At 42.2% G+C, this 27,663-nt stretch overlaps 1 protein-coding gene across 1 annotated transcript; it reads right to left on the bottom strand.

Annotated features, from left to right (window-relative positions):
* Positions 1–255: 255 nt before the first annotated feature.
* Positions 256–2,967, bottom strand: LOC306938707 (uncharacterized protein; the record flags this gene model as incomplete). The annotated part of the gene is made up of 7 exons (XM_079522974.1): positions 256–379; positions 597–765; positions 911–1,177; positions 1,499–1,557; positions 1,784–1,945; positions 2,225–2,409; positions 2,599–2,967. 7 exons carry the CDS (start codon positions 2,965–2,967, stop codon positions 286–288), a joined length of 1,305 nt encoding a protein of 434 aa, XP_079379100.1. The 3' UTR covers positions 256–285.
* Between the last annotated feature and the right edge of the window lie 24,696 nt (positions 2,968–27,663).

Raw genomic sequence — 27,663 nt, forward strand, 5'->3', positions numbered from 1 at the left:
TTACATTCCTTGTTACACACACAAAAAAACAAAACAATACATTTGCAAATGTATAAAATCCTTTTTTTAAAAAAAAAACTTAAATAGGCATTAAATAGGCCTAATTATACTGTATTAAAGTGGACATGTAGTGGAGTAGAAATAAAAGTAGGCCCATATTAAAACAGAATATCCAATAGAGAAAAAAAAACTCAAAATCAAAGCACTTGGGTTAGGTACATTCATTTGACAGACAGACAGACAGACAGACAGACAGACAGACAGACAGACAGACAGACAGACAGACTACACAAAGTTGTGGATGCAGTGCTGGACTGCATTCCAGTACTGGTCCAGAGTTCTCTGTCCCCGGCGGTACTGGCGCCTGAGCCTCTGAAGCCTGTTGGCGAAAACCATTAGTTAATTAATATTAGTAATACATGAATATAGTAACATTAATGTTGGTAGGTAAACACATGTTTGTTGTGCACAATACGTTCTATAATAACAAGCCGACTCCAGTCCACTGTATTGGAGGCCAAAGCCTCCATGCTCCTTGGACCCCATGCCTACAGCCTTTTATTATTTATTTTTTCCATATGAATAAATTCTCAAACCTCTCCTCCAACCGGCGCCACTTCGGTCGCTGGAGTGGTGGTCGATCCCCGCGTTCGACCTGCGCGCACGCAGTCTCCACCAGCCTCTGTTCATCCTTCATTTTGCGGATGAACACCCAGATGGATGGGTGGCGCCTGTCCACTCGGACATTCCATCTGTGATGGAAACCTGTAATAATCATAGAACCATTAGGATACATGCAGGTCACATGGCACATGGCCCATTGGCATTTAATTCCCACGACAGATTTAGAATGAGAAATGTATAATTAGGGTAATAATAATAATATTAAAGTAAATAAATAAGTTTATACCCTCCACCGCGTTGTTGCTGCGATTGTCCATGTGGCGGCGATGAACACACCAGATTGGTGGTGGGAACAGTGCCCGCTCCCCTACGTAGGTCTCCTCCATGTAGCGAAGGAAACCACCTATCGCGGGGTAGCGGCGGAGCTGTTGGCGGGTCTCTCTGCTCCTTGCAAATGTCCTGAAATTCTGCCTCAGGATAGGCAACGGTAAGTAGCCAGTTGCCATCACCTTCCTGACCCATGCTCTCAGGGGCCTGTCCTGCCTGTATGGACCTGCACAAGTTGAGTGAAGAAATAAAGTTACTTATTAATTTCTTAAGCACTCAACACTCAATATAGTAATATCTTTTACAAAAGAAAAAAAAGCTTCTACTCATGAATGGTAATATTATAACAATTATAATTATAATTGTCTACATTACCTTACATCTGCATATTATTATTATTATTATTATTATTATTATTATTATTATTATTATTAATGTTAAATGTATTTATTTATTATGTAACCTAAACACCTATACATTTTGAAGAAATCACACAAAATTACTTTTTGTTTTGATCCGTTAACTTAATACACCATGTACCACTGACCTGCCAAGCCAAGGTCCTGCACCTTACGCCAAAGGCTCTGGCACAGGTGGAAAAAGCTTCTACTCATGAATGGTAATATTATAACAATTATATTTATAATTGTCTACATTACCCTATACATCTGCATATTATTATTATTATTATTATTATTATTATTATTATTATTATTATTATTATTATTATTATTAATGTTAAATGTATTTATTTATTATGTAACCTAAACACCTATACATTTTGAAGAAATCACACAAAATTACTTTTTGTTTTGATCCGTTAACTTAATACACCATGCAACACTGACCTGCCAAGCCAAGGTCCTGCACCTTACGCCAAAGGCTCTGGCACAGGTGGAAAAAGCATCCAGTACGCGTGGTGTCTGGCAGCTCCTCTCTGAAGGCATTCATCATGCCCATTTCGTAGTCCGTCAGGACTTTGTCAGGGCTCCATCTTGTACATGAATGGGGGGATGGATGGATGGATGGATGGATGGACCGACGGACAGGTGTTAAAAAAGAAGAAAAAAAATATTATTCCAGTTTCCATAAAATATTTAAAAGCCAGGTGCAGTGACATTATCTTATGCCTATAGGCCATGAGCGTCGACACACACACACACACACACACACACACACACACACACACACATACACACACACACACACACACACACACACACACACACACACACACACACACACACACACACACACACACACACACACTTACCGTTGTTCTGTGACCCGCTCGACCCTCCTCTTAACATGGCGGAGGACTGCCCGATACATTTCCTCTGTCTTGCCACTCATTAAAATAAAGATAAATGGCACCACCTTGCCCATGTAGAGGCCATGTATCGTGGCAAACTGATAGTATGGCCTCGGACACGTCCTGAACGTGGCGTCCATGTATATCTAAAACAACATTCAAATGCATTTGATTAATACTGATATAAACTATAGACCTGTATCATATTATTGCGGAAAACCCTTATTAAAAATATCAAAATCAAGCAGTTCGGATTGGCGGTGCGTAATTATTACCCACGCGGTGCGTAATTACGCACCGCAAAAACGAACGTTTTATGGAAGAGGGGTTCTCACCTGGTCACATTGACTCAGTTTCTGGACGTTATCGTCGGTCCCAAACACCAAAAAATGATGCTGCAGGTTGTGTTTGGTGAGGAAGGCCTCCCCTCCCCAGGTGAAGGCCCATTCCCCATCCACGGCGACGTCCTGTACTCTGCGGGGGATGGGAGGCATGAGCCCGGCCCGCCGTCTCTCCAGACGGGTTTTTACAGCGTTGAAGGGGGGGATGTGTTCTACATCGGCTGTTTGGGCAACGACCTGGTCATATACCCGCTTTACGGGGATTGTTGGATCGGCCGCCACCAGGTTGAGCATCTGCTCAAGTAAAGCCGTGGTGGCGACCAAATCACCCTCTCCCGCGTGGTCATGTTCACCTGGCGGCATTAAAATGGTGATAGCTGGATTCTCCTCATGCACATCAAGCCACCGTGTGTGCACAGGCACGTTGCACCCAGGGTGGGCACAACGCCAATATATTTTGGCTGGGGTTGTTTTGTTACGGAGATAACGGAAGGTATCAATAACGAGGGCTTTCCCTCCGCGACTGTTGGCCACTTGTATATATGCCATGGTAAAAGAGAATTATCACTGGTGGGCCGCTCTTTTATAGACTTGATTGATTGATTAACATGTGATTCCAATACATTAAACGATTGCCTCAAACTCATTGGCCTAGGCGAATTGAATACTTGCATGTCAAATTGAGCTGTACTGTCTATGGTTCTGACATGGGGGCCTTTTTCACAATAGCGGAATTTAGGCTGAATGTTTAAGTATACCCCCCAAATATAGTCTACATTTAACCACTGCTCTTAACTCAAAATTCATAATTAAATCGTCATATAAATAAATATAATAGAACATAATTCTTAATAGTGATAAATATGTTTTATAACAATCCCTAACAGCAATATTTCATTTTAAGTATTAATTTTTACAAAAAATAAGTTGTTGGCTGACAAGACTGATGTGCGGGTCCATGAGCTAACTACAAATGAAGACAGACAAGCAGGTCCCCACGTTCAGCACCGCAGACAGCTCCTCATCACCAGACAGACAGGTCCCCACGTTCAGCACCACAGACAAGCTCCCCATCACCGGACAGACAGGTGGACAATGTCAACTTGACATGCAAGTATTCAATTCGCCTAGGCCAATGAGTTTTAGGCAATCGTGTAATGTATTGGAATCACATGTTAATCAATCAAGATTACGTCTATAAAAAAGCGGCCCACCAGTGATAATTCTCTTTTACAAAACTGAAGAATGGCACGGCAAGAAGGGCCCCGCAGAGTACAGGACGTCGCCGTGGATGGGGAATGGGCCGTTACCTGGGGAGGGGAGGCCTTCCTCACCAAACACAACCTGCAGCATAATTTTTTGGTCTTTGGGACCGACGATAACGTCCAGAAACTGAGTCAATGTGACCAGGTGAGAACCCCTCTTCCATAAAACGTTCGTTTTTGCGGTGCGTAATTACTCACCGCGTGGGTAATTACGCACTGCCAATCCGAAATGCTTGATTTTGATATTTTTAATAAGGGTTTTCCGCAATAATATGATACAGGTCTATAGTTTATATCAGTATTAATCAAATGCATTTGAATGTTGTTTTAGATATACATGGACGCCACGTCCAGGACGTGTCCGAGGCCATATTATCAGTTTGCCATGATACATGGCCTCTACATGGGCAAGGTGGTGCCATTTATCTTTATTTTAATGAGTGGCAAGACAGAGGAAATGTATCGGGCAGTCCTCCGCCATGTTAAGAGGAGGGTCGAGTGGGTCACAGAACAACGGTAAGTGTGTGTGTGTGTGTGTGTGTGTGTGTGTGTGTGTGTGTGTGTGTGTGTGTGTGTGTGTGTGTGTGTGTGTGTGTGTGTGTGTGTTGACGCTCATGGCCTATAGGCATAAGATAATGTCACTGCACCTGGCTTTTAAATATTTTATGGAAACTGGAATAATAATTGTTTTCTCCTTTTTTTTTCTTTTTTTTTAAATTTACGTTTACACCTGTCTGTCCGTCCGTCCGTCGGTCCGTCGGTCCGTCCATCCATCCATCCATCCATCCATCCATCCATCCATCCATCCATCCATCCATCCATCCATCCATCCCCCCATTCATGTACAAGATGGAGCCCTGACAAAGTCCTGACGGACTACGAAATGGGCATGATGAATGCCTTCAGAGAGGAGCTGCCAGACACCACGCGTACTGGATGCTTTTTCCACCTGTGCCAGAGCCTTTGGCGTAAGGTGCAGGACCTTGGCTTGGCAGGTCAGTGTTGCATGGTGTATTAAGTTAACAGACCACAACAAAATGTAATTTTGTGTGATTTCTTCACAGGATAAAGAACAAAATATTAAGATGTATATAGGTGTTTAGGTTACATAATAAATAAATACATTTAACATTAATAATAATAATAATAATAATATGCAGATGTAGGGTAATGTAGACAATTATAATTATAATTGTTATAATAGTACCATTCATTCATGGGTAGAAGCCTTTTTTTCTTTTGTAAAAGATATTACTATATTGAGTGAATTAATAAGTAACTTTTATTTCTTCACTCAACTTTTGCAGGTCCATACAGGCAGGACAGGCCCCTGGGGGTATGGTTCAGGAAGGCCATGTCAACTGGCTACTTACCGCTGCCTATCCTGAGGCACAATTTCAGGACCTTTTCAATGAGCAGAGAGACCCGCCGCCAGCTCCGCCGCTACCCCGCGATAGGTGGTTTCCTTCGCTACATGGAGGAGACCTACGTAGGGGAGCGGGCACTGTTCCCACCGGCAATCTGGTGTGTTCATCGCCGCCACTCGGACAATCGCAGCAATAGCGCGGTGGAGGGTATAAACTTATTTATTTACTTTAATATTATTATTATTACCCTAATTATACATTTCTCATTCTAAATCTGTTGTCGTGGGAATTAATTGGCCATGTGACCTGCATGTATCCTAATAGTTATGATTATTACAGGTTTCCATCACAGATGGAATGCCCACAGGCGCCACCCATCCCTCTGGGTGTTCATCCACAAACTGAAGGATGAACAGACGCAGGTGGAGACGGCGTGCGCGCAAGTTGAACGCGGGGATCGACCACCACTCCAGCGACCGAAGTGGCGCCGGTTGGAGGAGAGGTTTGAGAATGTATTCATATAGAAAAAAATAATAATAAAAGGCTGTAGGCATGGGGTCCAAGGAGCATGGAGGCTTTTGCCTCCAATACAGTGGACTGGAGTCGGCTTGTTATTATAGAACGTATTGTGCACAACAAACATGTGTTTACCTACCAACATTAATGTTACTTTATTCATGTATTACTAATATTAATTAACTAATGGTTTTCGCCAACAGGCTTCAGAGGCTCAGGCGCCAGTACCGCCGGGGACAGAGAACTCTGGACCAGTACTGGAATGCAGTCCAGCACTGCATCCACAACTTTGTGTAGTCTGTCTGTCTGTCTGTCTGTCTGTCTGTTTGTCTGTCAAATGAATGTACCTAACCCAAGTGCTTTGATTTTGAGTTTTTTTTTCTCTATTGGATAATTTTCTGTTTTAATATGGGCCTACTTTTATTTCTACTCCACTACATGTCCACTTTAATACAGTATAATTAGGCCTATTTAATGCCTATTTAAGTTTACAAAAAATGCATTTTATACATTTGCAAATGTATTGTTTTTTTTTTTTTGTGTGTGTGTAACAAGGAATGTAACAAGGAATGCAAGGAACAGTAAAGGCCTTTCTCAAATGTTGATTACCGGACTTATTTCTTCATTGCAATATTGATACTTTAACTTAAGCAAAACATTTCCACCACTGTGCAAATTGTTCTGAAGGTAGTATAGGCCATGGGTTAATTTGGATATGTGTCCACCCTTTGAATGGGACTGAGAGTAGGTTACTTTTGTACTGAACTTAAGAGCTGAATATTGTGTAGCATAGCGCCCCAAAGAAGCGCACAGACTCTGGTTTGGCTGCATCTACGATGACTATGTTTAAAGCACCCTCTTCTGCACGCCTCTTGTTCCTCGGTGAACGGCGAAACCCCCGCATATTGCTTCCGTTATCATATTGTGAAATATCCAATCCAAATGTATCCATTAGGAAGACGCATTTTCTTTGAGGATTTGCATTGTGCTATATGGCATAGTGGGTTCTCATGCACGTTAATCACGTATTTATTGCTGCTGCGCTGGTAATAATAAGTGCAGTATTTACGCACAGCCTCGTTTTGGTTTGATATTAGTCCAGACCAGACTGGACAGCTGTGCGATCTCATCTCATGGATTCCTTATGAAGACTTCAATTATGGGCATATGTGGACTATTATGGACACGGAGCTGTCGGCGTGAGGTCGGCGGAAAAAAGCTGGGGCGAGATGGAATTGGGGCGACATGACCTGTTACCGCAACGGGCACAGTCTTATTTTCCATTCTACACCAGTTCCGACATTTGTATTCAAAGCTGTAACATTAATTGCCTTGAGTTAATATAATATTTGAACCATAAAATGTGATTCTAATGTCTCAAATGATTCTAATGTCTCAAATTTTGTTGTGAATTAGTTAATTTTGTTGTGAATTAGTTGAGGAAAAAGCCTTCTGAATGAGAGCTCCAAGTTGCGCACGGATGCTTCTTTTGTTATTTTTCCTGGTTCCTAAATGCTATCACACTAAACCCAAGCGTTTAGGTTCTAAACACTTATTTGTAACACTTTTTAAACGTGTCACAGTGTTTAGATTATAAACATAAGAGCATGTTTAAATGCCATATTGCACTGAGTCATCTGATAGGCTAGGCCTACTCCTTTTCATTGTGAACTAGTAGCCTAAGCAGAATACGAGGCCATATTCATTTCATATTGGCATTCCTGTTACCTTGGCGACAGCTAGTTTCGAGACATATGGCAGTAGCTTACAGTAGGTTATGAATAAAATAAAACCTGAGTGAGTGAGTGAGTGAGTGAGTGAGTGAGTGAGTAGCCTATACGTTGCGGGACTGTGCGCTCCGGCCAGGTGGAGCTCTACGGATTGGGCATACAGCCAGCTGGTGATGATCGATTGAGTGAGTACTTTATTAGCAGTTTGCAATTGGGTTCATGGACGCACGCGCATTGGGCTCATTGCTTCCTTGGAGATCAAACGGTCCATGTCATGATGGCCCATTTGATAGGGCTCATTAAATAACAGCTCCGTGGGGCCGAATGAGCGGCCATTGATTGACATGAAAATAGACAATTCACCGTGGGGCAGAATGAGCGGCCATTCCCTTTCGGAATGGCGGTGTTTCGGAATGGCGGGGTTTATAAACCCCTTTCGGAATGGCGGTGTTTCGTAATGGCGGTGTTTCGGAATGGGGGTCCGTCCCCGCTGCCAGTCTAGGTGTAGTTGCTTGTCCCATTGCATTTTAATCACAATCAGCAGGACAATTCAGTCACCAGGCAGACTGGGTATCAGCCCCAGATCTCCCAATGCAATGCAGGCATGTCAGTTGCTGTTGATGTCCTGTGTATTAAATATATACAGTTAGGTCAGTTTGAAGACCGGAGTAAAACATTATCAGTTTGCAATAGGAAACATCTTGCATGCTATTACAAAAATGTCCTTATCTCTCCTCATTCTCCATCCCAGATGAATATCTTGCCCAAAAACAGACCTACAGTGGCCAGAGTGAGACAAAAGTCTTCACAGACAAGAGACTCCAAATACACAAGAGAACCCGTACAGGAGAGAAGCCCTACCACTGTGACCAATGTGGGACTAGGTTCAAACTCAACAGTCATCTCAAACGTCACCAGCGAATTCATACAGGAGAGAAGACCTACCACTGTGACCAGTGTGGGAAAATGTTCAGAAGCAACGTTAATCTCAAAAGTCACCAGCGAATTCATACAGGAGAGAAGCCCTACCAGTGTGACCAGTGTGGGAAAATGTTCAGCAATAACGAAGTGCTCAAAGGACACAAGGTAATTCATACAGGAGAGAAGCCCTACCATTGTGAACAGTGCGGGACAAGGTTTGTCAGAATCAAAGATCTAAAATGTCACCAGCGAATTCATACAGGAGAGAAGCCCTACTATTGTGATCAGTGTGGGACATTCTTCCGCCGGAGCGATACTTTAATACGTCACCAGAGAATCCATACAGGAGAGAAGCCATACCAATGTGCTCAGTGTGGGAAAGGGTTCAGTCGGAGAAATATTCTCATATGTCATCAGAGGCTTCATACAGGGGAGAGGCCCTACCACTGTGACCAGTGTGGAAAAAGGTTTAACACGGCCATGGACCTCAAAATTCACAACAGAAATCATACAGGAGAGAAGCCTTACCACTGTATCCAGTGTTGGAAAAGGTTCAGCACAACGGGTGCACTCAGAACTCATCAGAGCACTCATACAGGAGAGAAGCACTACCACTGTTACCATTGTGGGAAAAAGTTCAGCCAGAGCAGTGCTCTCAAAAATCACCAGACAGTTCATACTGGAGAAAAGCCCTACAACTGTGACCAGTGTGAAAAAAGTTTCAGATCAAGAGGTGGACTCAAAAAGCATCAGCACATTCATACCGGAGAATAGCCCTACAACTGTGACCAGTGTGGGAAAAAGTTCAGTCGGAGCAGTCATGTAAAATACCACCAGAGAGTTCACACAGGAGAGAAGCCCTGCCACTCTGACCAGTGTGGATAAAGGTTCTGCACAAGAGTTGAACTTCAAAAGCCACCAGCACATACATATACAGGAGAGAAGCCCTACAACTGTTGGCAAACGTTCAGCACAATGTTTCATCCCACATGTAACGTGATAATTCATATAAGCCCTTTCAGTGTTGTGTGTGTGTGTGTGCGTGTGCGTGTGCGTGTGTGCGTGTGTGTGTGTGTGTGTGTTGGTAAAATATTCCGTTGTAAAGATACTTTCATGGTGTCACCTCAGAACTGGATAGAAGGTTAATTTAATTAAGAACATTGTTGGTATCATCAACACACCCATACAATATGAGCAGTACTAGTTAGTTACTGGAAACCAGTAGGCTAGTTACCATTACTATAGTTACTTCATTTCAAAAGTAACTCAGTTACTTTACTGATTACTTACACCAAAATGTAATGTGTTAACATGTTACTTAAGTTACTTAAAACAGGGCTCCCATTAACTATTTTATTTTTTATTTTTTTTATTTATTTAAATATTTTTTATCCCACGATTTATTGACGCATTTTTCACCCCTGTGTCAATTATCTAATGTGATCCTGGGCTCTACACACCCTCCAACGGACTTGAACTCATGCTTCCTTCATGCATGAGTGTCCAAGTCGCTCCTTTACACCTGACGGGGGAGTTTCCCTGGTTGGACGTAGCGCGTGGAAGGAACACGTTATTCCAACCAGTTCCTTTCCCCTCCATCAGGTGCCCCGGCTGGCCAGGGGGAGGCAGTTTAGAGACCAGGATTACTACATGTTTTTTTGTGAGGGTACCTATACCCTAGGGACATGGGGAGAACATGCAAACTCGGGTATGGGCACTGATTGACGCGGAGGAGAGAACACGCCGCCATCGCCCACATCGTCCCGAGCGGGAATCGAACCCAGGACCTTCTAGCTGTGAGGCGACAGCACTGTGTCACCGTGCCCTATTTTATGTTTTAATGCCCTCAGTGCCAATCAAATGTTGTCACTTGTTTTGTGTTTTTAGTTTTTTACACTGGATGGCGCTCTTGGTTAGATCCACCGTTTACCATGTGTTGTTCTTGCTTACGAGTGATTAAGAGTGTCTGCTAAATGCCTATATTGTAAAATGTAAGTGTATTTTGGTCGATCATTCCTTTTCTTGCACAAGGATCACCTCTCACCAGCCTGCTCGCTAAGAGAAACAGACGTTTTCTGTACCCATCACAACAGAAAGACAAGTCAAGTGTGACATATTTTTGTTTGATATTTGGTCACAGTTATCCTCCGAGGCTACGGCTTTCATGGGTGGAGGGCTGGGGGCATAAAAAAAACAACCACAATGTTGAGCCTAAAATGTATGCTCGGAATTAGTCTGCCCGGGCCAAGCCTCGCACTCCACACAAAAAATTACAAAATAAAAAGGCTTTATGAACATTTGATCATGTGAAGTTGCCATTTCGCCAAGTAGGCCTATGTAGGCTACTGTATGTTTGTTTTATTAGACTGTTCGTTCTCTCACTCTGCTATAATTTGAGCTACTGGTGCTGCCTACTGTCATTTATTTTTTGTTTTAAAGGACCTATAACGTAAAATTCAACTTTTTGTTGATTTGTTTTATTTACAATTTGTTCGATCGATTTTTATGTTGTATTTAATTGTTATAATCATTACTATATTTTCTCTTTTTTTCTGTAAACGGTGGTTGGTGCTGGGGTTTGGGGGTAGGATTTTTAAAAATGAGGCAAGGTGCAAGCCACTGATTGCAGTTGGCAAAGAATTTGAATTATGTGTGCATTTTCTTTGTATGCCTGTGCCTTTCATCCAAAAATGAAATAAAAATGTATTTTAAAAAAATAATCTACTTTTTCCATTGAAATTGCTCTCAGGAACAGCTCAACTGATTTTGTCTTCATCGTGATGTCATCAACTTTGTATAATTCCTCCTCTTCTTCAGTCTTCAGTTCCAAATTTGCATTTCCACTTTGTTTACAATGTCCACCATTGTTGATTTTCCAAGCTGGCATGGAATGGAAACAAGCCTGGTTTTATCTAGCATCAGTATTATAATGACTCAAATATTAAATAATCTGCATATCAGCACCCCCACCACCTCAGGAAATTGTGGTACTGCAGCTAAAACTGCTTTCAAAGTCCAGAAAGAAATGCCAAGGACTGCTTATATCAGAGTGGTGATTGAGGCTCAAACCATTAGAAATAACTTTGAGGGACATAGACAATATGAATGATATTAAATATTAAAAGCAGTTTTAAAATGCATGTTATTTGCGCTTTAAGGGCCAGGCCTTCATTTTCAGGCCCGTTGAGAACTATTGAGAAACTGAAGATGTTCCCCTTTCACAGCTCAGTGGACAGAAGCCCTCTGTTCTAGGGATGCTGCACCGATATGTATGTTATTGGCCGATAACCAATACTGACGTTTAAAATATCAATTTTAGCTGATAGCCGATAGCTGATACTTGTTTATTCTGTGCCAGGGAAACAAATAAATCTTCATTATAAGAAATAACTGTTTAGCATCTACAGCTTGGTTGGCTGCAGATAACCAACACAGACAGCACAAAATGGATGCTTATCAACAGCAGATAAATATTGGCTCCTGACATCAGTTAATGTCAGCCGTTGAAATGTTGAGAGGATACAGTCAGGAGGAGCCCAGTGATTCACCTTGACGTTTAATATATAGAAGATTGTCTTTGAATGTACAATTTGTTTCAGGTAAAATAAAGGAAACAGAGACACCACATGTTTAAGTGGAAGACAGAACAAAACATTTTCTAACAATAAACCTTAAAGTGTTACATGTTCCCTATAAACAACCCACGTGCAGAGAAAATAATATATATTTTTTTAACTTTGAGCTCTATTTTCATCCATGCTAAACCCCTTATCCTTAAACGTCTTTACCTTTTTTTTGAGTGGTGCAAACCACTCCAATAATCCAGCTTTGTCTGTACCCGTGTCTGTACCCGTGTACCTGTACACCTGTACGTGGCCCCACGTACAGATGAGCATGGTTGCTATGGTTAGTGTGTGACGTCACTGCACCACTCAGTTCACACGGGTGTGATTCTTTTTTTACTATTTTGAAAAACATTTTTGAATAGTTAAAATCTACAATCTCGTGTCAAAAACGTGTCGATGGTAGATCGGCTAGTTGAACTATTCAAAACTGTTTTTCAAAATAGTAAAAAAAAAAAAAGGCAAAGAAGTTTAGGGATAAGGGGTTTTTCATGGACGGAAAGAGAGCCCAATCTTTTGACAGCTTTTTTTTTTTTTTTTTTTTTTTTACTATGACATTTGTAACAGTGTCAACATTGAGTTTAAATATTTCAAAACAACAAAAACAACAACACTCAGCCAATCTCTGACACTAGTGGGCGGGGGCCTAACGCTAGTGGGCGGGTTCTGAGTTCCTCGGCCGTGCGGATTGGTCGGTACACTGGAAGCGGTATCGCAGGAAGCGGACGCGCGGTTTGATGTGGAAGTCAGCAGGTATCCTCCAGTTCCACATTTTCTGCACCTGGAAGCGGGCGAGACAAACCTGTCAGAGAGCCATGTTCCAACAATCTGATTATGGTCACACGTGAGCAATCACACCTAGGGGTTGGGGTAGCCTAAATTTAGACTCTCGTAGATGTATTTATCGATTCTGACATTGTCGATCTACGAGAGTCAAAGGTCTCATTGCCCATATGGTGAGGAGCCCGAAATCCCCTGCCTCCGTAGATACTCTGAACATGTACAAATGCAAAATCTAAACTACCTCCCCCTGGCCAGCCGGGGCGCCTGATGGAGGGGAAAGGAACTGGTCGGAATAACGTGTTCCTTCCACGCGCTACGTCCGGCCAGGGAAATTCCCCCCTGTCAGGTGAAAAGAAGCAGCTTGGACTCCTCATGCATGGAAGGAGGCATGAGGTCAGTCCGCTGCCCCCAGGTTGGCAGAGGAAGTGTAGCACCCAGGATTACATTAGATTGGCACTGGGTGAAAAAACTGGGTTGCAAAATCGTGGGATAAAAATGATAAAAAAAAATAAAAAAAATGCAAAATCTAAGGTGCTTACCCTGCTGCCCCCACCCTTCCGTTCTATGTCTGCAATGCGTTTATAACCCGTAGGTCCGTAGTTTTCAATAAAAAGTGTTTTAATCCACTAGCTGTCTCGGAATCTGTCATCCATCTTGGATCTGTCCTCGATTGCAACAGTGCCCCCTGGCGGTCAGGGTTGAGCAGCCAGTTGCACTCATTTGGGAAGACGAGGAGAGATCCAAGAGTGCATTAAAACACTTTTATAGACTTGTAGATTGAAAATGTCAGAATCGATAAATACATCTATACGAGAGTCTACATTTTAGGCTAGGGTTGGGGGTGGGCCATGATTTTTGTGCTTTTTCTGTTTTGTATGTGTCTATGGAGTTAGCATTACTCTAACAGACCCAGAGGTGTGGTTATAATATCAAATAATGATCAAATAATTGATTTCAATGTGTGTGCATTGGACTTTAGAGGCCAATCAGCGGCAGCTAGAGGCGGGATCAAGGCAGCACTGTGTATGCCTTGATCCCGCCTCTAGCTGCCGCTGATTGGCCAGGCCGTTTTGTGGCCGGAGCATCAAGTCTGCCTGAGAGTTCCCAGATGGGAGCCGGAGGGGGGAACCCAGTCTACTCTCTGCTGCCCCATCTGGCGGAGTCAGGTTACTTTAGAGCTACAGCTCTTGTGAATTATGAACACTGAACGCTTCCATAGGTTGTGCACTTTTTGGAGCCAAAAAGACTAAATTGGATCTATCACCCATCTAAAAACATCTTCAGTATGCAGAGAATAATTTGTGAAATGGCAGTGGTTAAGTACAGGAAATGATAACAATGGACATTATTTCACAGCAGGTGTGCACAGTATATTGGCATTAATTCCCTGTGGGTGGTGAATTATAAGCCATCATGTTCCTGTATGGAGAAATATAGTTCAGGACACACAGCACACACAGTCCTCATTACAATAGAACAATAGAACAATGGACATGGACTATATAGGTAGGGTTGTCCCGATTTGATCGGGTAATCGGAAATCGGGGGGCGATCACGTCATTTTCAAATGATCGCATTCGGATCGGGAGCCAAAAAACGTATTCGGGACATCCCTAGTATCAATATTATATCCATATCATGATATTAGACTGGATGTTGTCTGTGATTTGGGATAATGTACTATTGTGATATGGCATAAACATGTTCTATAAAAATATAAATATCGGATCGAGAAAAATCGGTATCGGCAGATGCTCAAAATCAAATGATCAGAATCGGATCGGGAGCATAAAAGACGTGATTGGGACATCCCTAATTATAGGACATCCCAAGTGGTCAAATGTTTGACTGGAAGGGGGGGGGGGGGGGGGTTCATCACATTCGAATGTATGAACTCTTAACGGCGCCGAGTCGGCTGAAGTGGACTTCGCAGCGCTTGGCACGGTGGCTCACTCGCCTTACGGCTTGCTCGTTTGGCCGTACCTCACGTGGCCACTTTAGTCCGTTTTAACTGTTTTGTTTTTTGTTTTTTACGTTTTTTCGTTTTTATTATTTATTATTATTATTTTCAGAACGACACTTCCACATATCCTGGAAGTGCGGAAGTGCCCGGGGCAGCACTGGTTGACGTAGACGGGTACCCCCTTATAGACCCCCTTAGACTATAAGGGTACCCCCTTCTAGTGAAATGTTTGACATTTTGGTCACATTTGTCCCAAGAAGTCAATGCATTTTGGGGAGTGAGAGTGTGTTAACTATGAACTAGATCGTCCGGGAACCACCAGTGGTCCTTGAGATTCCAGGTGGTCCCCATGCAGCTAAATGGTGGAGATTGGTAAACATGTACCCTTATTAGTATACTAGTTAGTATATATACTAGTTAGTATATTAATTCTCGTTAACTCTTGAGAGTGTAAAATGAAACCAAATGGACCCATATATGGGTCCATTGGTTTAAGTGTATGCAAGTTTAGAGAATGTAGAATAATTGTTACTTTGATCAACATTTGCCTGTCATCTCATATGGTACCATATCAATACAGCATGGAATTGTGTACAAAATCTTATCCAACGACAACAAAAAATATTCTTAAGTTTGGGGTCTGAGAGGCTAAATCTAACCAAATGGTGGTCCTTGGCTCAAATGCCGAATAAATAACGGACCTCAATATTAAAACTAAAAGGGTTGAAAACCACAGTGTTAGAACTATAGGACAAAATAACAATAGGACTATACAGAACAATAGGATTGGTAGTAAATGTGGACCAAAGGGAGAGGGTTTCCATACCTTCAGCACCCTGACCAGATGGGTTGTACTGTTCAACAGTGGAAACTGAACAGAACAAAAAGAACCAGGAGGACAGAAAGAGAAAGGTTTAAACACCCGAAAATATACGACTGCTCACCTCTAAAGCTGAGTACAATTAACTCTAACATCGAAATCAGAGGTTCCCGAGCACCAGTACGCAGTGCATGTACCACCGTTACGCAGTACATGCACCACCGGTACGCGAGAAGCCAGTCAAGAGGATTGTACAAATATGCGCAGGCAACGCGACGAACGTGCTGGTGCTTCTCAACAGTGGAGACAAGTTAACTTAAATCCGTCGAATGTCCAAGGATTCGTCGGTGATATGATGTGACATCACTCCTTGGTATCTTTATAAACAGCTTCGAGTATAATGGCGTTTTTTCTGCATCCATGCTACTTCTGACTGTAATCTGTGTTGTCCCGCCCGGGCGGGAAATGATTCACCGTTCATTTTCCTCATAGACATTTCAGAAAGTATTTATTTAAAGACGTTTACGCCGCGGACAAAGCCAACTCTTGTCGTGACAAATCATGACAACAAAAAAAAAAATCGGGCCAAACAAAGAATTAGAAAGTAGAAAAAAATGGCAGGTTACAACACTTTTTTGTTTGTTTTTCTTCTATGTAATTATTTGTTTGGTCCAAAATATTGTGTGTGTTGTCATGATTTGTCACGACTCGAGTTGGCTTCGTACGACGCTTAAAAGGTCTTTAAATAAATACTTTTTGAAATGTCTATGGGAAAAATGCATTGTGATTCATTTCCTGGGCCTGGCGTCGTCATGAAAGGGGGCGGGACTGCGACGCTCTATACCAGTAATCTTTGCCTTATATAGTTTGTTAATGGTACCATCACCTAGTTTATCATTTTTCAATATGTTCCACCACTGGGGTTTCTTAGGACTTTTGATATGTTGTTACTAACATATTTATGAAACAAAACAAGTTGAAAGAGTTTCTGTTGCAATTTGTTTGAGGTTAACCCCTTATTGTCCATAGAATGCCTATTGATTGATTGATTGATTGATTGATTGTTTTTTTATTTTCGTGTCCTGCACACAATGTGCCCAACCCTCATGGGTTTATAAGACACCATTTCACAGTTGCATTTACAGCATGTTTTCATTACATAATTCATTATATTACAACTCAGATTTATACTCTGTCTTCTTTCCCAAGCTTGACAAATAAAATCTGCCACAACAAAAGTCCCTTTGGCAAAACATATCTCCATTTGTACATAGTCATTTAAATCTAGGAAATCCCCACAGATATACTGTTCTATACTGTTCTATACTGTTCTGTTCTAGCTGTGAGGCGACAGCACTTCTGACTGTGCCACCACGTCCCTATAAACAGATTTTGATGCTATATTAACGCATGTTGCTGAATCCAGGGTGAGAAACTTACCAGCTGTCTGCATTGGTTCTGTTCCAGCAGTCTGACCTGTAGGACAACAAAACAACACATACCACTCATGTATATTAACATGGACGGCAGGGGCTATTGTGCACATGATATATGTCTGGATTACGGCATGATATTGTTGCTACAGCCACCACAATAATGTGTCAATACAAATTAGATAAGTTTGGCTGCCCCTTCGTTCGTTGTTTCAGTAGAACCACCAAATAGACAGGATACCACAGATGTGGTTGACTGTATACCATCTTTCAGATGTTATTATTTTATCCAAAGGGCTTCACATTCATCCATATACACTCACACACCGACGGCAGAGTAAACCATGCAAGGCACCAACCTGCTCATCAGGAGCAGTTTAGGCACTTCAGAGTCTTGCTCAAGGACACTTTGACACTATAACCAGAGGGAGCCGGGGATCGAACCGGGGACCTTTCGTTTCCCAAGCAGCTACTCATACCTTCTGAGGTCTGTCTGTCTGTCTGTCTGTCTGTCTGTCTGTATGTCTGTCTGCATGTATGTCTGTCTGTAGCCTATGTCTGTCTGTCTCTGTCTCTCTCTGAAACTTGATGCTTACCAATTTATTTTTATCATGTTTATCATGTTTGTGGTCTGTGATGTAAACATTATTGTGTCTGTAGTTTACAATGTAAACATTTTCATGTCTTGTACTTTACAATGTAAACATTGTCATGTCTGTAGTTTACAATGTAAACATTGTCATGTCTATAGTTTACAATGTAAACATTTTCATGCCTGTAGTTTGCAATGTAAACATTATCGTGTAGTTAGGAATGTAAGCATAATGATCATGTTTGTGGTCTAGGGTGTGAACTTACGATGTAAACTTACGATGTAAACGTGACTTACTGGAATCCAGTGGAGTTCCCTGTGGATCAGCTGTTACTGTGGAAAACAGAATGACGTAACAATAAAATCTCAACAGTCGATGTTACTGTCACATGTGTAATGACATACAGTAACACTACAGTACACAGACATACGGTATCGAGTACGCAAAGTATTGCTAGCATATCAGTACATATTATCATGTAGTAACATAGAATTTCGCGGGCCTTCGGCCCGCTCATCCTATCGCCATGCGATGCGTCGCAAATGGGAAGAAGGCAATGGCAACCCATGATGTTTTCATTTATGCATTTGCTTGGAAAGCGCAAAGTTGCCAAGCTGGCTGAGTGGCCCTGTTTGGTTTTGTGTATTTGCTTATGAAAGCGAGCATGGCAAGGCGCAGGAACAGTATACTGTACTGTACTGTGCTGTACTGTAAGTCTTTGTACTGTACTGTACTCATGTGTACTGTACTGTTCGCTGTACTGTTGTTATTAGTGTTGTGTTCTTATTTTTTATTATTATTATTATTATTATTATTACATGGATTAATATTCTGATGTACTGTACTGTACTGTTCTCTGTACTGTTGATATTATAGTTGTTATTAGTGTTGTGTTCTTATTTTTTATTATTATTATTACATGGATTAATATTCTGATGTGAGCTTTCTTTCTGTACTGTACTCATGTGTACTGTACTGTTCTCTGTACTGTTGATATTATTGTTGTTATTAGTGTAGTGTTCTTATTTTTTATTATTATTATTATTGAAAGAGAGCATGGCATGGCAAGGCGCAGGAACAGTATACTGTACTGTACTGTAAGTCTTTGTACTGTACTGTACTGTACTCATGTGTACTGTACTGTTATTAGTGTTGTGTTCTTATTTATTATTAGTATGATTATTATTATTATGACATGGATTAATATTCTGATGTACTGTACTGTACTCTGTACTGTTGATATTATAGTTGTTATTAGTGTTGTGTTCTTATTTGTTATTATTATTACATGGATTAATATTCTGATGAGCTTTTTTTCTGTACTGTACTGTACTCATGTGTACTGTACTGTTCTCTGTACTGTTGTTGTTATTATTATTATTAGTGTAGTGTTCTTATTTTGTATGATTATTATCGTTTTGTGGCGTGTGTGTGCGTGCCATTTCAGCTGCATCGCGAGGCGATCCAAAATCCCCCCCCGCGCACGCACGCACACACCACACACACACACACACACACACACTCACGTGTCTGCAGTGACACTGCGTTGTACACAGCTGTTTAGTGTTGCAGCGCGTTGTTGCAGCGCGCGCGTGTGCGTGTAGTGTTGGTGTTGTTGTTCTTATCCATATATGCGCCTCGGTTCGTCCCGATTGTACCACGCCAGGTGTCGACGCGGTCGTGTTTGCATTATTGTAACTGTGTATGTAATCGCGGCACTCTCCATCCAAGTTAGAATCAGTGTAGAACCTGTGTTGTTCTTCCTCTACTTTTGGTTTCCGGCAGGCTGTACACTGTGTGTGTGTGTGTGTGTGTGTGTGTGTGTGGGTGTGTGTGTGCGCGCGCGCGCGTGCGTGTGTGTGTGTGTGTGTGTGTGTGTGTGTGTGTGTGTGTGTGTGTGTGTACAATGTAACTTCCGGTAGTGTTTCCGGAAGTGTGAAAGGTAACACGAAAAACACGTGGGTGACGTGTTGGGGTTTTGAGCCATTGGGAAGGGGTGATGTAGTGTTGCCAGGTCCACGTATTGTAAGCGAGTGGTAGTGTGTGTAAGTATAGGCTGTAGGCTGTAGGAAGTCAGGGTTTGCGGCCTTGTTTACATAGACGTGGCAACAATGTTGGCGGCGCAGCCAATGAAAAGAGGGGAATCACGGGATGCAGTGTTGCCAGGTCCGCGAATTGTAAGCGAGTTGTAAGTAGCGTGTTGAATGGCATTTTTTCTGGGCTTGTTTTCATAGACATGGCAACATGTGAGTGTGTGCCTGCGGGGGTGTCGGTGCTTGTGGCGTTTTTTTGTTTATTATTGAGATTGATGTTGTTTGTGAGTGTGGAAGGCAGCCGGCTTTAGTGGCAGTGCAATGACAATTGTTCCGGGGGTGGTGTTGAGTGTCAGTGTGCTGCGCGACATGAGGAGATAGCCGTGGATCGACGCGGAGGGTAAGTCTGTGACGTCTTAGTGTGTTGTTGCAGTGTGTGTTGCAGCGTGTTGCAGCGTGTCAGTGACGTAGTAGCTGGTGACTTTGGGTCCCTTTTCCTGGTTTGGGTACACCTTTTCAAATGTATAATAGATAGAAGTAGTGTTGGTATACCAGTACAGTACATAGATGGCCATATATAAAATGTATGCAGGAAATATTGTTGATATTATGCACCCAATTTTGTTTAAATGCTATAACTGAACATGCCCACTGAAACCATGAGCTTGTAGATCTGCTATTTCACTAGTTAGGGTGCTCTTTTGGGTCTGGGAACAACTGTATTTATAGTATTTATAGTAAATTATATACTAATATCTATTCTATTCATGGGTTATACATAGTACAGTACTAGCCTGGCTAATAAGCCAGACCGAATCAGCCGTTAGCCAGGCTAGTACAGTACATGCATGCTTTATGTAATGTTTTCCCAATACTTTGTATTACCGGTGTAGCACAACGGCATGCATCATTTTTAAACATAAGTCCTGTACTAAAACCTATTTATTTAGAGATCTATTTATAACAGACAACTTTTTATTAAAAGGCATACATTTTTAACTTAGTCAACTGTTTTAGAATGACTTGTACTATGTATTATTAAAATATAAGAATAGGGCTAAGGGCATGACATAGGTGGACGCTGGCAAATACTGTGGCATGGTCATGCTGGACCTCCAAAAGGCTTTTGACACCGTGAACCACTCCATACTGGTTAACAAGCTAAAAGCAATTGGTTTCGATAGCACATCAGTGAGCTGGATGCAATCCTACCTGGAGGGGAGAGAACAGATGGTGGAAGTGAACGGAACACTGTCCCCCCCCCCTCCCAGTGAGCTGTGGCGTTCCACAAGGAAGCATACTAGGGCCTCTACTGTTCCTAATATATGTAAACAACATGACTTCAGCTTGTGACTGCAACTTGTTCCTGTTCGCAGATGACTCAGCACTGCTGGTCTCGGACAGGGACAAACTGCAGGTTGAAAATGCCCTCAGCTCTGAACTCGGTAGAATCTGCACCTGGCTCGCTGATAACAAACTATCTTTACACCTGGGAAAAACTGAATCCATTCTCTTTGGCTCCATTAGTAATCTCAGCAAGGCAAATGGCTTCTTGGTTAGAGTGGGTGACAATGTTATCACACGTAAAGATGAAATTACCTACCTAGGTTCCATCCTGGAGGCTAATCTTTCCGGTGATAAAATGGCCACCAACGTAATCAAAAAAGTCAACCATAGAACAAGATTCCTCTACAGGATCTCCTCACTGGTCAACAAAAACACCTTGAAGACCTTAACAGGAGCCCTTGTACAGGGTTTCTTTGACTATGCATGCACCTCCTGGTACCACAGCACCTCAAAGGCCCTTAAAACCAGGCTCCAGACTTCCCAAAACAAACTGGTCAGGCTCCTACTTGATCTAGCCCCCCGAACCCACCTCACCCCTGCCCACTTCGACAGGCTGGAATGGCTTAGGGTCGACGACAGAGTACAGCATCTTGCAATGGGTCTGGTCCACAAGATTCGATACACCACCAAGATACCCATGTACCTGTCTAGATACTTCCTTAATGTTAACGAAGTCCACACCCACAACACCAGAGGGAGTGCAACGAACCATCTACAACCCAGATTCGGCACAAACAAGGGACTAAATTATTTTCGCTCCTATGCCACCAAAATGTGGAACGCCCTACCAACTGTCATTAAGACATGCGAATCCCTTGACTCCTTCAAAACCGCTCTCAAAGGGCACCTACGGATGGCTGCAATTCGAAACTGGCCCCCGTAAAATCTGAATCCCCCCCCCACCGCCCCCCCCTTTTTCCCCTCACTGTATATATTTATTTTCCCTTTTTACCTCCTTTATGATGAATTCCTGTTCTGTCTATAGAAGTGTCTATTTGTATGTCCCTAAATGTTTTGATGATTTGAACATGGTGGACCCTATTGGAAACAAGTGTAATGCTTAATTGGGTCGTCCACTCACAGTTAACAGCCTTTGTATTGAGTTTGTGCTTGAAATGTACTGTAATTCTGCAAACTGTTAATAAATTCTTCAATCAATCAATCAAAACATAACCACTGGGCTACACAAGTGTTACACAAAACTGATCTGCATGCGTCGTATATCAACGATAGTTTCATGATATATACTGAACAAATGTTAACGGTCTTGGAGAATGCAAGGTTTCCACCTGACAGCGTCGATATAATATGGTCACCGATAGATTATAAATAGGATTATTGTATCACAATTATTAAGATTTTGAAGCATTTTTGTAATTTATTGTGATTTATTGTCTGCTTCTCACCTGATGTGTCTGTACTTAGGTCTGTTGTGTCTGTTGCCGTAGCGACCACATCTGTCTGGGTGAAGTCACCAGGAGGTCCTGTAAAACACACACACGCACGCACACACACACACACACACACATGCACGCACGCATGCACGCGCACGCACACTCACAGAAAGAATAAAACAGTGTTTTGGGTTCTATTGTTATCCTCATCACAGCTTTTGAGTATGTGCGTGTTTGTTGTGTGTACATGCACGCGTGTGCGTCCGTGTGTGTGTGTGTGTGTGTCTGTGTCTGTGTCTGTCTGTGTGTGTGTGTGTGTGTGTGTGTGTGTGTGTGTGTGTGTGTGTGTGTGTGTGTGTGTGTGTGTGTGTGTGTGTGTGTGTGTGTGTGTGTGTGTGTGTGTGTGTGTACCTGCAGTGTGTGTGTATGTGTCAGGAGTTTGGGTGAGTAGAACAGTAGAAGGTTCTGAAACTGTGTAGAATCCTGTGACATCTGGAGTCATCCCAAGACCTGATGCTGGAACACACACGCACACGCACACGTGCGCACGCACACACACACACACACACACACACACACACACACACACACACACACACACACACACACACATACACATACACATACACACACACACACACACCTTAAATGACATTTCATGTAGAAGTAATGCTGTTCTTACATTTTGCATTAAAATGCTAATTATGCAGAAAAACTAAATGCTATTTGAAAACGACACGCTCTGTGTGTGTGTGTGTGTGTGTGTGTGTGTGTGTGTGTGTGTGTGTGTGTGTGTGCGTGCGTGCGTGCGTGCGTGCGTGCGTGCGTGCGTGCGTGCGTGCGTGTGTGTGCGTGCGTGTGCATGCGTGTTTGTGTGCGTGTGCGTCACACAGAAACGCTTGTACTGTCATTGAAAAATCATCTATCATGTTTTATCGTTATTGATAAATCATCCATATGTCCATCTATTTATCGATCAGTTTTACCTGTGAGGTCGATCTGGAAGCTCGTCACTGACTCCGAACCTGTCAACAGAATGGCATTCACTTCATTAATCCATACGTCTACCACAGTCCATAAGACCTTGTCCATATGTCCATATAAGGGCATCTATACTGATGATAACAGGGATCTCCATATATGGGCATAAAAGGGACACCGGTAGACAGATTCAATAAGCCTATCTCACAGAATTTCCCCGCCCCCCTAAATACGCCCCCTTTCGGGGTTAGTGGTGATAGCGTGACGTCACTCCATAGACGCTCCATGTTAACAGAGGTAATTTAAGAAGTCTACAACTTTTGTTTTCTCAAGGTAAGGTTTGTTCTATCTGTTCAAGCTGATTTACCATCTTGTTTGCTTCATAATAATATTGGTCTGTCACATTTTTACATTAGAAAATGTACTTAGATTCTCCAGAGAAAAAAACGTGTAAATGCTAATGTTAAAGACACCACTATTTACCGGAAGTGGGCGTGGAAAGCGGGCTGTGAGATAGGCCTATGGGTACTCTGACAAACCCCCGACACTATGATTCAGATATATTGGTCGGACCAACGGCGTGATACGTATACGTAACTTATGCAATCCAAGTAGGGAATGACTCTTTTTTTCCCAGGTGACGGACGCATTAGGGAGGTGAATAATACTGCGGCAATAATACTGTGTGAGAATGTGTTGATATATACCGCACTGCTGTGACGAAAAGGGAGCTGAGCCAGAAGGCAAAGCTCTCGGTCTATACCGAGCAATCTTCGTTCCTACTCTCGCCTATGGTCATGAGTGTGGGTCTGCTGGCTCGTCATGACCAAAAGAATAAGGTTTCTGGTACAAGCGGCCAAAATTAGTTTTCTCAGACGGGTGGCATGTCCCTTAGAGATGGGGCGAGGAGTTCAGTTACCTGTGAGAGACTCGAAGTAACTGAACTGGCTCCTTTACTTGAAAAGGAGCCAGTTTAGGAGCCAGTTTAGTTTGGGCATTCCTCCCGAGCGTCTCCATATCAGTGGTGGAAAATGTACTCAATTGTTTTACGTAAGTAAAAGTACCAATACTGCAATTTAGAAGTAAAAGTACGGAATTGAAAATGTACTTGAGTAAAAGTACAAAAGTATCGGCATCAAAATGTACTTAAAGTACTAAAAGTAAAAGTATTCATATTGCAGAATGTCCCATTTCACAAGTTCAAACTGTGTACAAAATATTTTGAAAATAGCAGATCTACAAGCTCACTTGTAGATCGGCTATTTTCAAATGGCCGAAATGTATAGGGTTGAAGTGGTTAATGTATGTTTTTCCAAAGTAACTATAGTAACTAAAGTTTTCAAATAATTGCAGTAAAGTAAAAGTACAAATCTTGCCTCTGAGACGTAGTGGAGTAGAAGTAAAAGTACTGGAAATTGGAAATACTCAAGTAAAGTACAAATATCTCAAAATTGTACTTAAGTACAGTACAGTTTACTAAAGTAAAAGTACTTAGTTACTTTCCACCACTGCTCCCTATATAGGGAGGATCTCGTTGCATGTCCCACTGGGACGAGACCCCGATCACCCCCCATGGCAGACCAAGGAGCAGATGGAGGGATTACATCTCCACACTGGCAGACCAAGGACCAGATGGAGGGATCACATCTCCACACTGGCCTGGGAACACAAACCAGGAAGAAGTGGCTAATGTTGCTGAGGAAAGGGAGCCGTCTGGGAAATGACACGGGAACGTCAGTGCCAGGAGTCCAGGACGGAAAGGATGCTGAACAGTTCCTTTCCCCCATGCAATCAGACTTTAGAACTACAGTCTCCCTATAGTAAATAGTACATGAACTTGCAGCACTAAAGAGCTGCTAGAGAGAGCTGAGATGAAGCCGCTGAGTGAGGAAGTGAAGCTGCGTAGATGGAAGATGATTGGACACATACTACGACAGGACCACAACAATGACTGCAACATAGCATTGACATGGGCACCAGAAGGGAAACGAAGGAAAGGAAGACCAAAGACCACCTGGAGGCGCACTGTTGAGAAAGAAAGACAAGAGGCAGGATGGAGGTCATGGTCTGAAGTAGGGCATTAAGCAACTAGTCGACTAGTTTACTAGTCGACTAGTTTACTAGTCGACTAGTAAATCCACTAGTCGACCTTGTTGGTACTAGTTGACTAGTTGTAGGCCTCAAGATCAGGTAGGTTATAGTTATAGTCACCATGTACACAGTTTTTCAATGTACAAATATTTATTAAAAAAAAAATAATAATAATAATTATTTATTTATTTTTTTACATAATAGGTAGTTAAACAACTAGTCGACTAGTCGACTAGTAAACTAGGCAACTAGTCAACTAGTAAACATGACTAGAAGTGAATGCCCTAAAGTGAGGATGGCAGCAGCTGACCATGAAGGGTGGAAGCGCTCTGTGAAGGCCTTATGTGCCACAAGGCATGAAGTGGATATGTAACAGGTAACATGAACCTGGGGCCGGGGAGGTATGCATTCCTATGCACTAAACCAGATTAGACGAACTCCGTATTCAGTTTTATACTGTTTTTTACTGTTTCTTTGTTTTCTAAAGCTGCTTGGAAGATGGAAAAACAAATTAAATGTAAAACAATCTTGATTCTTGAAGTCTGGACTGGAGCGCTCTGCTGAAGCTGATGCCCCCACGATCCGACTCTGCATATAGAGGTTAAAGATCTTCCATTGAATTACTATACAATAACAGTATTTATAAACCGTTATACCATTCCATAGTATTTATATACAACAACAACAATATACCTGTTACATCAGAGAGTGGGCTGTGTGTTTGAAGGTCACTTGTGGTCATGATGGAGTCTGTCACTGAAAATAGACATATTCGTTATGATTACCACAATGGTGGTACCCCCTGGAGCCCCCTCAAGGACCACTGGTTGAAAACCACTGATAGGCTATGAGAGGATGATGGTTTGACATACCTCCATTATCCACCATAAGTCCATTATCTAGTGCAGCTCCATTATCTATCATGATGGTCAGACGTCCGTTTCCTGCAACAGAAACGCACACATTCATTCATTCATTCATTCATTTATTCAAGAGTATTTGGTATCAAAATATACCCATTCTGGGCGGGAACCCCTTTTGGTGTTTTAAGCATTATGTTATACTTTAGCTATTGAAAAATAGCAGATCTACAAGCTCATAGTAGATCTGCTAATTTTGAAAAATCGTAAAAATGTGAAAGTATATTCTTTCAGAGCGAACATTTTTAACTCAAATCTTTGCTTCTGGGGGGGAGGGGGGGTCCCTGGAACAGCATATTCTCAGATGGAGGTCGGTGGCCAATTACATATATTTTTAGGGGTCCTCATGAAAATGTTTGAGAACGACTGCCACAGAAACATGTTTTTCAGAAAACTGTCAGGATTTAGAAGGCATTTGTAGAATGGTCCTCAGGTCTAAATGGGTTAAAATACCCCCAGCAGTAATTAGCAGCAGTTACTATGTCCCATTTCCCAAGTTTGTTAAGTATAAACATCTTTAGAAAATAGCAGATCTACAAGCTCGCTTTGCAACGTGTTGTGTAGATTGGATATTTTCAAGTAGCCAAAGTAGCGTTGAAGTGGTGTTGATGTACATAATTCTAAAACTTCTAAGTAACTAATTAGATGCAGGTGGTGGAGTAGAAGTAAAAGTATTGATTGAAATTGGAAATACTCCAGCAAAGTAAAAGTACCTCGAATTGTACTTAAGTACATGTACTCAAGTACTGCTAAAAAAGCACCCGTCTCTACATTACAATAGGACCACGATAAGGCCTCACTCAGACCTTTACTGCATTGCTGTATGCTTGTTGGATGAATGTTGTGTAGTGTCATGGCCGCCCCAATGCATTTCCAATGGGAGTCACATGGTTTGACACAACATTTGTGTTGTAAGAGGGGGAGGGGCGCAGTCGAAACACAGCCGAAAGCCATACAACAGCTTGTAGTCCAAAATGTGGACTACAAACCATGTGACTTCCATTGGAAATGCATTGGGGCGGCCATGACACTACACAACATTCATCCAACAAGCATACAGCAATGCAGTAAAGGTCTGAGTGAGGCCTAAGTCTTCTAGCTTGCCACCAGAGAGTATACTGTCAGCAAGTTGAATTATTTTTGTATTTAATTTTGCCTTGGTCTCCATATTTACTTTAATTCGTGTATGTATTCGATTATTGGACCAGGAACAAAAACAAAAAATATCCATGAATGCAAGGTTTCATGGGGTGAGTCATTTATATAAATATTGTGTCTG

This window comes from Electrona antarctica (genome assembly GCF_951216825.1).
Source record: "Electrona antarctica genome assembly, chromosome: 15".
NCBI classification, from domain to species: Eukaryota; Metazoa; Chordata; class Actinopteri; order Myctophiformes; family Myctophidae; genus Electrona; species Electrona antarctica.